This window comes from Lepisosteus oculatus, chromosome 2 (genome assembly GCF_040954835.1).
Source record: "Lepisosteus oculatus isolate fLepOcu1 chromosome 2, fLepOcu1.hap2, whole genome shotgun sequence".
Classification (NCBI taxonomy): domain Eukaryota; kingdom Metazoa; phylum Chordata; class Actinopteri; order Semionotiformes; family Lepisosteidae; genus Lepisosteus; species Lepisosteus oculatus.
In genome coordinates this window covers 1,348,018-1,364,708 of record NC_090697.1, presented here as the reverse complement: position 1 = coordinate 1,364,708, position 16,691 = coordinate 1,348,018, and the positions used below count along the sequence as shown (strand labels likewise).

The following is a 16,691-nucleotide window of genomic DNA, read 5'->3' as shown; positions in this document are numbered from 1 at the left end:
TCCTCTCATTTATAACCCATCTTATGTATTTAAGATATTTTAATAAATCTTTAGATTGATTTTGTTGGGATTGGTAGAATTGATTCTGGAGGTCCTAATTTGTTTTGTATTTTGGGTTTTGGGAATTGAAAGATTCCCATTTTTCTAATGGAAAAACGAAAGACACTTTAACAAGGCGACCATTATTGTCTGCCTCTTGTATTTCCTTGTCCTGTCCTGACACACATTCTTTTTTTTTTGCTACCGGTGGAAGATTTTCCACAGCTACAGTAGCAGAGGGATACATTATGTATAGTAGATTTAAGGGCCTAAAATAAAATTAACAGTTAAAAATGTTTTTCTCATTTAGCTAGCATTTTAAGTTTAGTAAACTTTTCAGTTATGTTCAGCCCAAAACAAGTAAATAATGCAATGCTTAAAAATTATGTGGCTTATGCTTCCAATAACCCTACACAGATCTTATGTGATGTTGACTACATCTTTGCACTTATTCAATAGAATTACTTGACAGGATGTTTCCTTTAAATCCCAATAGTTTAGATAATGAGGGGCTTGTTAAATTCATTGATTGACTCATCTCTATGAGAAATGTTTATGTCAAGAGTGAATCATATAATTTAACATAATGCTTGATTTAAGCTTTTTACATCAGTCATCAAGATTCATTGTCTTTCCTTTAAAACAGATAAATTGTAGACGAGCTTGGGATGTAGGAAATGAATTGCTATTCCTGATATGATCTTTCAAGGGCATACCATTGTTTTTCTTGTAAGGATAACGGAAAAGTAAATGGAAATAGAGCTATTTGATTATGGTTATTGAAATGCAAAACACACTTCTATTATACCTGCCTTTTTTCTTTCACTGGGTATGAATTGGCAAAGAATAATGTTGATTACCACTGCATTTTCTGTACTTAAGGGAGGATTTATCACTGTACCTTTAGCTGAAATAGCTTTTTAAATGTATTTTGTGATGTTCAAAAAACTCTTGTTTCTTCTGTGCAGTTCTGGCTGATTTACTTGAAAAAACTACCATACATCTTTCATCCAGTCCTTCAGAGTGCTTCTTCCTTTCTCAAGATTACAAAGGTTAGTACAAGACAGTATACAGTATAGTTTTTGCTTTAAATTATATAAATAAACAGTACATACTTAGGCTATCATATTTGTGTATCATGATGTGAAGATGCTGGTGTAATGTACCTTAAAAAAAGTTGCAATTACAGAAAGCAGTTTTAGATGAAAGGCCTATGTGGGTAGGTAACACCTCAGTTTTCCTTCGGGATCAGTAAAGTCTTATCTAATGGGCACTCCCCTCCACCACCACCAATGTGCAGCCCCACCTGGATGAAGCGACGGCAGCCATAGTGCGCCAGAACGGTCCCCACACACCAGCTCTCAGTGGGGAGGAGAGCAGAGAGTAATGAAGCCAATTCGTCGATGGGGATTATTAGGAGGCCATGACTGATAAGGGCCAATGGGAAATTTGGCCAGGACGCCGGGGTTACACCCCTATTCTTTTCGAGAAACACCCTCGGATTTTTAATGACCACAGACAGTCAAGATCTTGGTTTTACGTCTCATTTGAAGGATGGCGCCTTTTTACAGTATAGTGTCCCTGTCGCTATACTGGGGCATTAGGACCCACATGGATTGCAGGGTGAGCGCCCCCTGCTGACTCCACTAACACCTCTTCTGAGCTTCAGTGGGCTGCCAGTTGTGAGTTGCAGGGTGATATGGCTGCTGGCTATATGAAGCACGCCAATCGCTGTCCCAACCTAATCGCTGCAGACAAGATGCTAAAGTTCACAACAGTAATAAAATGCTTAGTATTAAATAGTCTAAACAGTAAACTAAATTACTTTTATTCAGATGGAGAGTTATCACATATCACAATTTATTACCCATTTAGCTACAAACCCTTCTAGGGTGTATGGTCGGCATTAAATTAGATCATTTAAACGATTCTGAAAGACTGCATAAAATGACAGTATAAATCAAATGTTAATTTTTGCCTTAAATGTGTGATTTCATATTGGTGCTTCGGTTGTCCATTATTATTTTAACTTTTATTGTCACTTGTCCCTTATTATTTTAACAGCATCAATTGCTTCTAAAAAGACTTTGAATGAAAGGCATTGTCACTGCAATTCTGTTCCAATAGGCTAAAAGGCACAGTGCCTTCATGTGCAAGATTTTAGAAATTCAGTGGTTTTTGATATTTTATATTTTATATTGATATTTGGGATGGAGAAGAAGATAATGCAGATCACAGAATTCAGTAAAACACATATAATAAAACATTAAACAGGTAAAAACTATTTGCATAGTGTGAAAATAGTATGGATGTAATAAAGAATTCTGTAAAAGAATTCTGTGCGAATGTTTCTTTATGCAGTGAAACAAATGGAGCACATCTGATTTAATGTAAAAAAAACAGTCACCTTGAAAATTTCAATAATCTGACCAAATCTCACTTCTCTAAAACATATTTGTTCTAGAAAATCATCCTGTTGTATCTGTCTCAAGTGGGATTTTAATTTATTGTAGGTAAAAGGTTTAATAGCTCTGGAAAACAAATGCTCAGAGTGCTTTTCATGCATAGCAGTGATCTTAAGATGGAAACCTGTCCTGGTAGAATCATTTCATTAATCACCATTTTGAGTTCGGTAACCTACAAAGTGAGTGAGTCCGTTTCAGAAGCACTCATGTGTGCCCAGATAAGGACTTCATAGATGTTCTTTGGATTATTTGCACTGCCTTTCTTCCCCTATATGTCAACGTTTTTCAAGCTACATTTTACCTGGCTTCTTTAATCATTTCCTTATCCTTAGCTCTTTATTTCCCTCTATTGCACCTCAATTGCTATTTTTGATCAAAAGATGCTTGCAGCAGGCCCGTTCTCTTGTCATCGTATCACTTAGAACTGAAACAAATTCACAACAGTGTTATCAAGAATAAAGCGTTTTTTATGTAAATGTTGTACTGACATTATATTGAAAAGACATGACATAAATTCATTATGCTCATTAACATTTGTCATCAACAGGTGGTCTATTATGAAAGTCACAGTCTAGTAACATCATTGGAGAATTTGCAAATGTACATTTGCAAAACACATTGCAAATGCTTTCTTGTGATTTTGTTTATAAATATATATATATTTTACCTTAGAAATATTTCAATATTCAATTTTTATCAGTGTCCAATGCTGAGAGACTGATCCATGCATTTATAACATCAAGGCTTGATTTGCTCTGCAGATAGACTACTTACTTACACTAGACCCTGGCAGCATATCACTCCTATTCTTACAGTGCCTTGCGAAAGTATTCGGCCCCCTTGAACTTTTCAACCTTTTGCCACATTTCAGGCTTCAAACATAAAGATATACATTTTTTATTTTATGTAAAGAATCACCAACAAGTGGGACACAATTGTGAAGTGGAACGAAATCTATTGGATTTTTGAAACTTTTTTAACTAATAAAAAAATGAAAAGTGGGGCGTGCAAAATTATTCGGCCCCTTTACTTTCAGTGCAGCAAACTCACTCCAGAAGTTCAGCGAGGATCTCTGAATGATCCAATGTTGTCCTAAATGACTGATGGTGATAAATAGAATCCACCTGTGTGTAATCAAGTCTCTGTATAAATGCACCTGCTCTGTGATAGTCTCAAGGTTCTGTTGAAAGCGCAGAGAGCATCATGAAGACCAAGGAACACACCAGGCAGGTCCATAATACTGTTGTGGAGAAGTTTAAAGCCGGATTTGGATACAAAAAGATTTACCATGCTTCAAACATCCCAAGGAGCACTGTGCAAGCGCTCATCTTGAAATGGAAGGAGTATCAGACCACTGCAAATCTACCAAGACCTGGCCGTCCCTCTAAACTTTCAGCTCAGACAAGGAGAAGACTGATCAGAGATGCAGCCAAGAGGCCCATGATCACTCTGGATGAACTGCAGAGAACTACAGCTGAGGTGGGAGAGTCTGTCCATAGGACAACAATCAGTCTTACACTGCACAAATCTGGCCTTTATGGAAGAGTGGCAAGAAGAAAGCCATTTCTCAAAGATATCCATAAAAAGTCTCGTCTAAAGCTTGCCACAAGCCACCTGGGAGACACCCCAAACATGTGGAAGAAGGTGCTCTGGTCAGATGAAACCAAAATCGAACTTTTTGGCCACAATGCAAAACGATATGTTTGGCGTAAAAGCAACACAGCTCATCACCCTCAACACACCATCCCCACTGTCAAACATGGTGGTGGCAGCATCATGGTTTGGGCCTGCTTTTCTTCAGCAGGGACAGGGAAGATGGTTAAAATTGAGGGAAGATGGATGCAGCCAAATACAGGACCATTCTGGATGAAAACCTGTTGGAGTCTGCAAAAGACCTGACACTGGGACGGAGTTTTATCTTCCAACAAGACAATGATCCCAAACATACAGCAAAATCTACAAAGGAATGGTTCACAAATAAACGTATCCAGGTGTTTGAATGGCCAAGTCAAAGTCCAGACCTGAATCCAATCGAGAATCTGTGGAAAGAGCTGAAAACTGCTGTTCACAAACGCTCTCCATCCAACCTCACTGAGCTCGAGCTGTTTTGCAAGGAAGAATGGGCAAGAATTTCAGTCTCTCGATGTGCAAAACTGATAGAGACATACCCCAAGCGACTTGCAGCTGTAATCGCAGCAAAAGGTGGCTCTACAAAGTATTAACGCAAGGGGGCCGAATAATTTTGCACGCCCCACTTTTCATTTTTTTATTAGTTAAAAAAGTTTCAAAAATCCAATAGATTTCGTTCCACTTCACAATTGTGTCCCACTTGTTGGTGATTCTTCACATAAAATAAAAAATTTATATCTTTATGTTTGAAGCCTGAAATGTGGCAAAAGGTTGAAAAGTTCAAGGGGGCCGAATACTTTCGCAAGGCACTGTATGTCTCTACATTGGTTGCCTGTAAAGTCACGTATTCAATACAAGATCTTGCTGCTGATTTTCAAGGCTCTAAACGATCTGGCTCTATCATACTGTACAGTACATCTCTGAAGTCCTCCATGTTAACACTGTTTCCTTTTTACCAAGGTGTATGTCTGATTGCCTGCAGTCAGTTTTTTTATGAACCTGCATACAGTACTTTTGATTTTTTGTTCATTTACTCTTAACGTGCTTTTCTTGTATTTGTCTTTATTCAAGACGTTCAGTGTCCTTGAGTTTGGAAAGGTGCTTTATAAATAAAAGTTGTCGTTGTTGTTGTTATTATTATTATTATTACGAGGTTCTCATATATCGTGGACAAGAATGCAACCGTTCACTGGCCTGATCCTGGTTTAGGAACAGGGCTTCCAAGGCACAAGTAAATCACATCCTGCTCTCATGAGAGCAGCATGAGGACACGTGCTGTGTGACTGGAATGCTGTCAATCCAGGATGAGCCCCATGAAGGGCAGAAAGTGCTGATCCAGTATCTCTGTAGCGCCTTCTACTTCGCTTACAATTTATTATTATTATGTAAACTGCAAGTTCTGTATTTGACTAGATGGTCCTTTCTAGAACAATGCATGTGGACCTTCCCATCAAACTTTCTGTTGTACACCTCACACATTTATTGTATCGTTCTGAACATCTCTGCCGTAGTTTGTGACAACCCTCTGGGTGATCGACTGTACACAAAACCATGGATTCATTGTGGAATTGGCTTCCCTGCTGGTGAGTCCATTTGTAGTCAGGTCTTCGGCAGGCTGCTAGCAGGAAGGTGTCGCTCTCTTGACAGGCAGTTTATCTTTCTAGATCGTCACCAGGGTTAAGATTCTGCAGGTTGAATCACTTCATCACTAATGAAGTGATTTAGTAACATTCCCTCAACCAGGAAGATTAAAGCTAAATATGTTCCCTTCCCTTTCCTAAACTCCTTCAAATCCAGACTTAAAATCTTCTTCTTTAGAAGGGCCTTAACTTAACTGGTTGTGTTATTTACCTCTCTGCGCCTTCTGTATTTAGTACCCCCATCTGCTGTCTCCTCTCATTTTCTATTTTCATTGTGCATATCTTGGGTATTTTTTATTGTTGTTGTCATTCTGTAAAGCCTTGTAAAACCTTTAAAGGTGATCTATAAATAGTTTATTACTATTGTGTCAAATAGCTCACCCACTAAGCCATTCAGCACTTGAGTGTGTCTGAAGCAATTTTAAAATAGTGTAAGCATATAACCATTGTGGTTATATCATTCAAGCCACACAAAGCTTGATTATTGTGTCACCTCTTTCCTTTTCTTTACTTTATTTTCCACAATTGTGAGACTGATTGTGAGAGACGGAAGCTGCAAATCAAGCTTTATCTTTTTATGGTTTTGCTCTGACTACTGGGTCAACAATATTAATACTATAGCTTTACTATTTTTCATACTGAATTTCAATGTAATACAAACTTATAAGCTGCAGAGAAAGATAAGAAGTTCAAATTTCCAATGTCTTCTGCTGCTTATTTATAGAAGTAGATCTTAGATGGAAAGTTAGATTGTGGTGAAAAAATGAAACATTTCTTCCTTTCGCTTTGTTATTCTTTTAACCAGATGAAATACCTAGGGAGTAGCTGTCATAGTCCATTCAGTTCACTTCACTTAACTGCCCATATCATCTGTTGCTGTGACTGACATGTAAAATTGGCTCAGTGATTTACTTTAGACACAACCTGACAGTTTTCACTGTGTAGCCTGATTCATTGAAGTTTAACTCTCTCTGAGCTCCACAGTGTAGCTATGCTGTAGCTAAAATGGACTATTAATATGTGGAACAATAGTAAAGTGGTACAGTACTACTATTACAAAACAACCTGGTGCTTTGTCCGCAGGTGATAATTGTACGTTTCATCTGATAATTAGAAAAGACAAGTAAATTTCCTAAGCTGTTTTCAATAGTAAAAGCATTTACTGAAATCAAACTTCATATAAGTGACTATTATTGCTTTTTTGTAACATTATTTTGTATTCTAAATCGAAGAAAACCACAATAATTAATAGTAATTAATACTAATATTTTCTGGTTACTTCTATCTCTTTTAATTGGAACTCATCTTCAGTAAGTCTATGTAAAAAAATGCTATAATCCTACTGTTCTGTGACTTAAAATAGTTCTATTTCATATCTGCCATAACCTTTTTTTAAAGAGGTGATTCCCTAATAGTATATAGTGATTTTGGATCTGTTCATATTTAATTCTGTGTTTTTACTGAAGTAGTTTTGCACTTCTGCTGTGATGTCTTTATATGTGAACTACATAGCTACATAAATTGGTAGATAACACAGGTCCTAACATTCTATCTTTGTTTTATCTTTTTATAGCACTTGATAGCAGTGTTAAGAATCAAAACCTATCAACTTTGGAGCAGCTCGGGATTAAAATGTCTATCAGGTACTTTTCATGAGTATATCTTCTCTGGTTACTGTTATTTTTGTCGTGAATGTAAAATGTTATTAATTGTAATGAACTTCTTCTGGTATTATCACATACTTAACTTTTAATTTAGATTTGCATAAGTTTTAAATGTAATGCATAATACATATTATGAGTGTACATTTTTATTTTAAAAAGGTTTTTGGATGAATTCATGTTTGTACAAAAACACATTTATGCATTTATACACTGTAAGTATGATTCATGAATAAATCCGAACTCAGTAGTCTTGTCAGTTATAAACTGCAAATTCATTACTTGATCATGGTTTCAATTTTATTTGTTTTTAGAATTTTCTTCAATATCATTATTGGAAACAAATTGTTAACTGTTAAGTGCGTATAACTTGCAACTTGTGTTGGATTGAAATCTGTCATATCTGGTTCTATGATAAGGAGCTTAAAAGAGCACATTTGTCAAATTATTTCATGCTTTGTAATTATAACTAAATTAGACATCAGCAAATCATGTACAACGTATGGTTTGCTTAAATGGTGCTGTCTTTCTGGAAAGCAAGTTATTTGATAAGGACAGTTAAACAGAAAAATTTGATGTCCACACTTAGGTGAACTCAAAACTTTGTCATATATGTTATAAATATCTATTTTAAAGGTAACTTTATTTATTTTTCAGATATGGCATGTACTTAAAATTGATTAAAGAAGACGTGGAGCAGGAACTTTGTCTGCTTATGAAACACTGCCAGACATTTCTGAGTCAGCAACAAATAAAAGTTAAATCACCTCTTTGTATCCTTATTAAACTCATAACTGTCAGAATTAAACTACATTTTAAATAATATCAGATTATTGTCTTTCAAGCATAATAAATATGTAGATGTATATAAACAAAATATATTTTGCTTTTATAGTACGAAAATGCAGGTGGAGGTAGTGTCCTCATATCAGATCTGTACGATACTGGTTCTAAATTAAGTCTGAAAGCTAATTTACTCACTGCCAGAACTGATATGTATTGATGAGCTGCTCAGAAACCCAATGATGTGATGTGATGAGATTTAACTTGTTCAAGTCGAATCTGGTGAAAATCCAGAAACAAAGATGGAAAGAAAGCAGTATGCCCACTTATCATGAAAACAGTGCCTTAGTGTACTGTGTTGTTAGTCAGTGCACTGTTGCTCACCCATTGGGGTTGTTCACAGCCCAGAAATTCAAATATGGCAATATGTTACAGCCTAACACAATCCATCTTTAATAGTCCACATTTCAGAGCACAAGTCATGACACCTTCACCTGACTCCATTCCAGTAGGGTAATGAACTCAGGTAACATGCTACACTTGTAACAGTAGCATTCTTGCGAGATGAGAATGGTGATTATCTTGTAAATGCCATACTCACCAAACATGAGCTCAATGCACAATTAATGGATGAGCTGGGATGGCATGTGGGATCTAGGGCTCAGAGACCAGTGAAGAGTTGCATGCTTGTTACAGCTGTGTGAGAGAAATGGCGCAGAATCCAGGTAGACAGCATCTACAACCTGCTGCCAAGCTGGTGACACAGATGTACTATTTGTATTGTTCCCAGTGGTGGCCACTCACTACTGGCTTGTGGGTTTACTGATATACAGTGGTATATCATCCATGTGTGTTCAATACAGTCACCTGCAGCAAAATCATTCATTATTTTACTGATAATACTGTTGCAATTATAAAAAAATGTTTCCTTTGATGCTCTTATTTGTATTTATCTACAGTATGTACATATTCAGTAAACTCATGCTTTACGCAAAATATTTTTTGCAAATTTATGTACACGCAGTCGGCGATGAAAAATCAATTTCACAAATTCCAATCTGGCTCAGCATACACCTGAGCTATGCTTTGGGAACCAGTTACAGAGCCTATAGCACTCTGGTGCTTTGTTTATTGTGTGGCATCACCCACAATATGGCCCGTAAACTGTATACAAGTACAAAGGTGAAAGAAACAGGCTCACAGGAAAGGCAAATCAAGAAAAGTGCCTGATTTGGTTAAGTGCCTGAAAAGGTTAAGGGTGGAATGACAGTACCCAGTTTGGTACATACTGTATGTATGGCAAGAATGGAGCTTTGATTTGTGCAGTTAGAGACAGGGAGAAAGCTATTCGTGAGAGCTGTGCATCTGCTGTGCTCTCTGCATTTTTATCATTATTCAATCTTATAAGATCTCTTTTGTCTACTGTGCAGTACTGTACTTGCTTTATTACTGTTTTTATCATATTTAAAACTACGTACATTGTAATACACTTACGATTGATTTCACTTGTTTAAGGCAGGGGAATAGGAGGGTCTAACGGGCTCTTCTGGTTATATGTGATTTGGGGTATAGGAGCTACTGTATGTCAGGAACCTAACTACCGTGTAAAGCGTGAGCCTACTGTATATACTAGATGCTCTTTAATCATGGAGATGTGATATAAACCATCAATAACCAACACAGCTATATTTTTTATTTATTTATGTCTATACTCTTGCCACAGAGATTTTTTTTCTTTTAAATGTAATGTATGTTTCAACAATTAATATAGAACTATATCTCCAGTTGCCACTGGAAAAAAAATATTGCATTGCATTACATTCCATGAATTAGTATTAAGTGCCTGTATTAATCTTTTTATTTTGCATTATATAGATTTCCTACAGTGTTGTTGGTCCTTGTATTTGTACCATGGAGTAAAGTCTTTTCTGTCTATTCCCTGGTATAAAACAGTGTGTTAAAAACCATTGTTAAAGATCAACCTGACATTTAATGGCCAAGATGGGAAAAAAAAAAACCTCTTTTCAGTTTTAACTTCGTAACTTCATCATGGATTATGTGCTGTCGATAGGTGTCCGTTGAGAACTGAAACATGTCTTTCCTGACAAGAGCTGGATACTTGCTGTCAAAAATCCTTGACTCTGCTTTACAGATTGTCTGCAGGGAGCTTATCCTGGCCATGACTGGTTTGCATCTTCTGTGTTTCTGATAATGTCTGGAGACAAGGAGAGAGCATTAAAATTTCTACTGCCATTCTCCAACCTTCTTGCCTCAGCATTTTTGTGGCTGCCCAGACTACATGCTTCTGTGAGTTGTAAAGAAATATAGTGAATAATAATAGAGGTTTTCCATCTTGCTGATGGATAGAGTCAGTAGAACACAATTTTTACCTGATTCATGTTCACTTTTGGCAGCAATCACAGAATAAAATAGAGCTTTATGTTTTAGTAGCAGATCTTTGTGTTTTAAAATTAGATTCAAGATTTTATTAAGTATTAAAAAGTACTAAGAAATTATTTTCTTAAACCCATCCATATGCTGAAAATTTACAACAATGTTAAGGTGCTATTAATGATTATTTAAAACCAGGTTTTGTCTGAATTTCATCCTTTCTCTACCTCCAAGTTGAGTAGTAACACATTAGGCCCAGGTATTTTCAAGCTCAAAGAATAAAGTGTTTTTTTAAATTTAATTCATTGTTTTATGGTACAAAATGGAGTTTAGAAGATGTACATGTCACTATAAGTGTTAGATGTAAAGGGATTGAGACTTCGTGTTAAAGAATGAAACTATTGGCCTATACTGCTAGAGTTCTGTTCAAATGAAACTTGGTCAAATGTTATTGCCCATTCATATACCATCAGCTGTGGCTGTGCACTAGTCCCAGCAAGACTTGCACTACTAAAATAAGAATTCCTTTGTACATTGTAATGCTAACAACATTCTGCCACTGCCACAAGTACATAGGACTGCCAAATGATTTTTGTAGCACAAAAATGTCTGATTTGATAGTTTTAGACATTCTTCTAGCTCTCCGACATTAACAAACAAATTTCATTTTTGGGTGGCACAGTGGCACTGTATTAGCATTGCTGCCTTGCAGCTCTGGGGCCCTGGTTCAGGTCCATACCTGGAGTGCTGTCAGTGTGGAGTGTGTATGTTCTCCCTGAGTTCATAGGGGTTTCCTCCCACAGTCCAAGGACACATTGGTAAGTTGACGTCTGGGAAAAATGGCCCTGGTGTGAAGCTGATATTACTTAGTTAACGAAATCGTTGTTTCCCTTTTTTTATGTTTGTCAGGTCCACCATCCCGTTGATATTGCGGAATCTGGGATCCATCCTATTTACTCCTGCACTGCTCATTACGTAGAGATGTTGTTGAAGACAGAAGTGCCTCTAGTTTTCTCTGCTTTCCGAATGTCAGGTTTCACCCCTTCACAGGTAACAAGCAAGCTTGTATTAACCTCTTAGAATTGATCTCTTTACAAAGCAGCCTCAAGCTGTCCTGCTCTCGATTTTACTGAATCCTGAAATATTAAATTGAGCAGCATTACTTATGGACAATACACCACAGAAAAATAACCAACACAAAATGGAGAAAACACGTGAAAAAATACCTTGCAGCATGTGTCGCAAATTTGGACATTTGGGTCTGATACAGATGTTCATACTGAAGTTGAATATTTCTGTTGTGAACGCTTTGTGTTAAAAACAGAAAAGATCAGAATGGACCACAGCAATAATACTACTGTATACACATGGTTTTTAAGAGATGTGGGAATATTAAATAATATTATCTAACATACAGGTATATTAGATATGAGATTTTATGCAAGTAAAATTAAATTAAATGAATGATAACCTCCGTTGCAGTTTTTCTTTTCTCTCTCTTGGCTTTTCTAATACCTCTTTTCCCTGTGCTTGCACTTCATTATATTCCTGTCGCAGGGTCTTAATCTTTTTAATTGTATATAGTTTTATTTTTCCTGTTTATTTTCTCCTTATATTTTTTTAATGATTTGTAAAACTATTTGAACAGTCTCCTTTTAGATTTTGATTTGCTTACATTTGGTCTTAATCTGGTCTATGGATTAAGTAAACGTTTCCAGTCTCTATGCTTTACAAAATCTATCCCATTCTTCTTCTTTTAGTCAGCTTTAAATTTTAAATCTTTGGTTTTATCTCTACCTCAAAATATACCTGAAATCATAATATGTTATTATATTCTTCAAATTCCTGTGTTTGCAGTTTTGTTTTTCTGATTCAAATCATTTTATGTCAAGAGTATGCTGAGTGTCGTACTGTTTTATTATTTAACGGTACTGAACCATATTTTGATATAACAACTGTAGAAAAATTACAGTTTTGTAAAATAACACTGATGCTAATTGTGTGCCATTTAATAATGCATAAATCGTAATCTTAACATTTAAGATTTTGAGAAATACGTGGTTTTAGTATTTAAAGGGTCTTTTCAAAAAGGTTTTTAAGTACATTGCATGTCAAATGTTGTATTGAATGTGAAAAAGTAAAATTTCACCACAGTTGTTTGTACACATGTCATATTTGTTTTTATTTGTAAATATTTTATATAAATGGGGCACAGAAAAAAGGTTGGCAAATATGTTCAAATTGAGTGACACCTTCATCAATGAAGGCTGCAGTTTCTTTTAGCCTCTGTATCTACTTTAAATTCCAGTCTTGACTGGTGCTTGAAACTTGTGATGAAGAACATTCAGAGTAAATTGTATTGCTGGTGATGTCAGCAGTAATACCATACGCTTGGAAAGACCTTGATTTCTAACAGTCTAGATGAATACATATAGTTTTTTTCTACAATGTAATTGAAAAATCCCATAGAGGAAAGACATTTATATTACCTTCATACCTTCTGAGAAATATCTCAAAACTATAAGATTATCTATTTTCTTGAGAAAAGAACAAAGGATGGACATCAACAGAATTATAACAAATCCTTCTCCTTGTAACAAGGCTTATGGTATGTTCAACATTGTATAAAAAGTATAGTATACTTTTTAATCAATTATACATCAATAACTGAATTAATTTTGTGTCCTATACCTTTGATGGAATATCTTTAACAGTCATAGGATTATTGCTTAGTTGATTTATATTGAATGAGTATAGGCATCCATCTAAAATTATATCGGAGACAGATTCTTTGGTTTTTGCCAAAACATTTCAGGTAACTAAAAAGCTTGCATAAAAAAAAGACTTCATAATTGTTTATATCTTGATAATTTAATTTTGTGAAAATATAATCATGCCTACAAAAACAATGGTGACTAAATGATTAAAATGAAGAACAGTATGTTGAAGACATGGTGTTTTGTAGTATGTTCAAGAATACACCATCCCTAATGATTTATACTTAAGACAGCTACCATTATACATTTAGATAGACACAGCATGCTGGGGACATACTCGGAGTCACAGAACAACATTGTACATATTTTGAATTAACCATTATACTGAATGTACTTGTTTATGTGCTTATGAAAAAGACTGGCCATATATAATTCATAGCCTCAACAGCAGTGGAGACTGTTGTTAAGATTATACTTATTACTGATTGTCCCTCTATTTTATTCTGTCAGGGCAGTTTTAACAGCCTGCACTGTATATCTTAAGTCACTGAAAGTTTAATTCTCCATGCTTTTCCTTATCCTCAACCAGAAAATGTCCTGTTTCCATTCCTCAAACTTGCTCAAACTATCATAGTCATCTTTCTGGAATGTCACCACCTTGTAAATATACCATATATATATATACATGGCACTGTATTATATTTTTTTGTATTGTTTTATATATTTTGTAAAATATTTTGGATCTTATGCACCAAATCCAAATTGGATCCATATAACATTATTGTTTTATAGATTTTTGGCTGTGTTCTGGCTGAGATAGTTCTAGCTGAGATGCTATCTCCAGTTTTTGAGATAGCAATAACTGGTTAAAATCCAGTTATTCTTTGATATCTGCATCTTAATTCTAATTCTGTCACACATCTGGGGGGTGGGGTGGGGGCAAAGTCTATCCTGGCAATGCAGGACACACCATGGATGGGATACTAGTTCATCGCAGGGCCGGCACACACACAAAGACAAACTTACACCAGGGCCTACCTTTAAGTACCCACGCGTCCAGTACCATTTCCTCCTGGAACGGATGTGCCCCTAAACATCTTGCAATGTCTAGGAAAGTATAGACAGAAGAGGCCTGGTTCAGGGCTTAAAGGGAACCTAACCCCTTGGGGCCTTGAAGTCAGAAAAACTCATGTGTTTTTATCTCTTACTCAGGACACACTCTAGGAAGAAATGTTTTAGTGTGTAAATAAAAAAAAATGTTATGTTGTTTCTGAACTGATGACAATACATCATTTAGAGCAAGTATGGAATGATATAAGTGCGTTGTGTATATTCCAAGCCTATACAAACAATACATTGTGTCCTACTGGTTTTTAGCAATCTCCAAGATTGCCATAATCGACAATAGGATGGTGAATGTTGGAATATTACAGTAGCTGAGTGGTTAATCAACTATTTCTCATCTGTTGACCAATTTAAGACATTATCAAGACTGGACAAGAACACTCATCTTTAATGCCATTACAACCAATTTCAAACAGCTAGAGCTATAGCAAATACAGACATCAGAACTGAAAAAAGGTCACAGAAGACTCCAGACTCCAATGTGTATATACGCAGATGTAAATCTTAATTTAAAACGTCCACAACAATCTGTGAGTTCTTCCAGAACGATAACATGTGGTGTTTATTTTTCAGATATGTCTGCAGTGGTTGGGACAATGCTTTTGGAACTACCTGGACTGGCCAGAAATCTGCCATTACATCTGTACCTGCATTGTCATGGGTCCTGATTACCAGACCTACATTTGCATCGCTGTTCTAAAACACCTAGAGGAGGAGATCCTTCAGCACACTCAGGTCCAGGACCTTCAGGTGTTTTTGAAAGTAAGGCTGTCGTGATTTTTTTTTATTTTATGCAGTACTTGTCGAAGGTAATGCTTTGTAGTAATGGAGTTGTTGGAGTAGTTATAAGAAAGTATTGTAAGCGGAATGAACGTTCTTGCTGTTTTCTAAGAAAAACATTTGGTGCCTTATTGAAGATTGGGTCATAGATTCAATTCTGATATAGGGATCCTTGTGTTAGCATTCTCGCCCTGCTGCGCTGGTGCTCACATTTCCTCCCTCGGCCCAGAAATATACTGTCTTGGTGAACTGGCATCAAAAAAATGATGGAATGGCATCCTGTATGCTGCATTGCACCAGTTGCCTGTCGTGCTATGTTCTGGCTCATGGCAGCCCTGATGCACTAAGCAGTCATTGAAAATGGATGCCTAATAATCTGATTAAAAGATAACATTTATTTTTCTTATCGAGTGTATTGAGTAAAAGTTTTAATTTCATTGTGCCAATTGAAAACCTGAGTCTTCCTGCCTTCCTTCCATCCATTCCCTTGCTGTAGTCCAGTTCTGCATTGCATGCTTCTCAGGATTCTACCACATGTGTTAATCTGTTGGTTCAGGTGAAGGTGCACAAATGTGCAGTTTTAGAATCCTGTCGTTCTGATGAGAAATTGTGATTTTAGCTTCAGTCTTGTGTGCCATCACCGAACAAGTGACTGATTTATCAATTTCAGCTTTTTGGTCATCTGTGGTAATGGAAGTAGCATGGTATCAATATATTTACAGAGAATAATAACTGAAATATCTTTTAATAGTAATATTTAATATACTTGTCACCTTGTATATATCGTCAAGTGTCAGTTTAGCTTCATACCATTGTAACAAAACAAATACACTAAAATAAATCATCCATCAGTGTAAGTGTTATCAAATTTACCTTCTCAATGATTGTATAATTTAGATGCACTAAACTACAAAAATGTTGTATACATTTCCAATGTCAGGTAGTTATGGAATATTTTACACAATAATTGAAAGAATTAGAAAAGATTTGTATGCATTTTTCTACACCCCCACACTGAAGTGAAGTTAAAACTGAAAACTAAATCAAACCAATTATGGTTTCATTAAGGACACAATAGTCTCAAAGCCAAATTTTATTTTAAAACAAAAAACAAACAAATTTCTTGAAAGTAATATCAGAGACTTGTAGGATAGTTGCTGTGCCTTTCGACCAGTAGCATATATAGGTATAACTGTTTTGTAACAAAAATAGTCCAAAAGTCAATATCTAGTATTATATACAGTTCTTAAAATGTAAGTAATATGTGAGAAATTATTCATATCCTTAGACGGATTGCTTTATATAGTAAAAAGCCACCATTCAAAAAGAACCTTAGCTATTCTGGAGATAACAGACATAGTAGTACAGACATCATGATTGATATTACTTTAAAGAATTTTTTTTTTTTTCCGTTTTCACATCAAAGTTTTAAAAAACTACTAAAATTAGTTCAGGTCTACC

General features: G+C 35.8%; 1 protein-coding gene across 1 annotated transcript in view; it reads left to right on the top strand.

Moving 5' to 3' along the window:
- Positions 1 to 16,691, top strand: part of tbc1d32 (TBC1 domain family, member 32) — a 67,526-nt gene that overhangs the window by 45,363 nt on the left and 5,472 nt on the right. The window contains exons 28-33 of the mRNA XM_015359846.2: positions 1,008 to 1,091; positions 7,347 to 7,416; positions 8,092 to 8,207; positions 10,370 to 10,524; positions 11,518 to 11,658; positions 15,024 to 15,212. Of these exons, the coding sequence (XP_015215332.2) occupies positions 1,008 to 1,091; positions 7,347 to 7,416; positions 8,092 to 8,207; positions 10,370 to 10,524; positions 11,518 to 11,658; positions 15,024 to 15,212 (755 nt within the window). The remainder of the gene's footprint in view (positions 1 to 1,007; positions 1,092 to 7,346; positions 7,417 to 8,091; positions 8,208 to 10,369; positions 10,525 to 11,517; positions 11,659 to 15,023; positions 15,213 to 16,691) is intronic.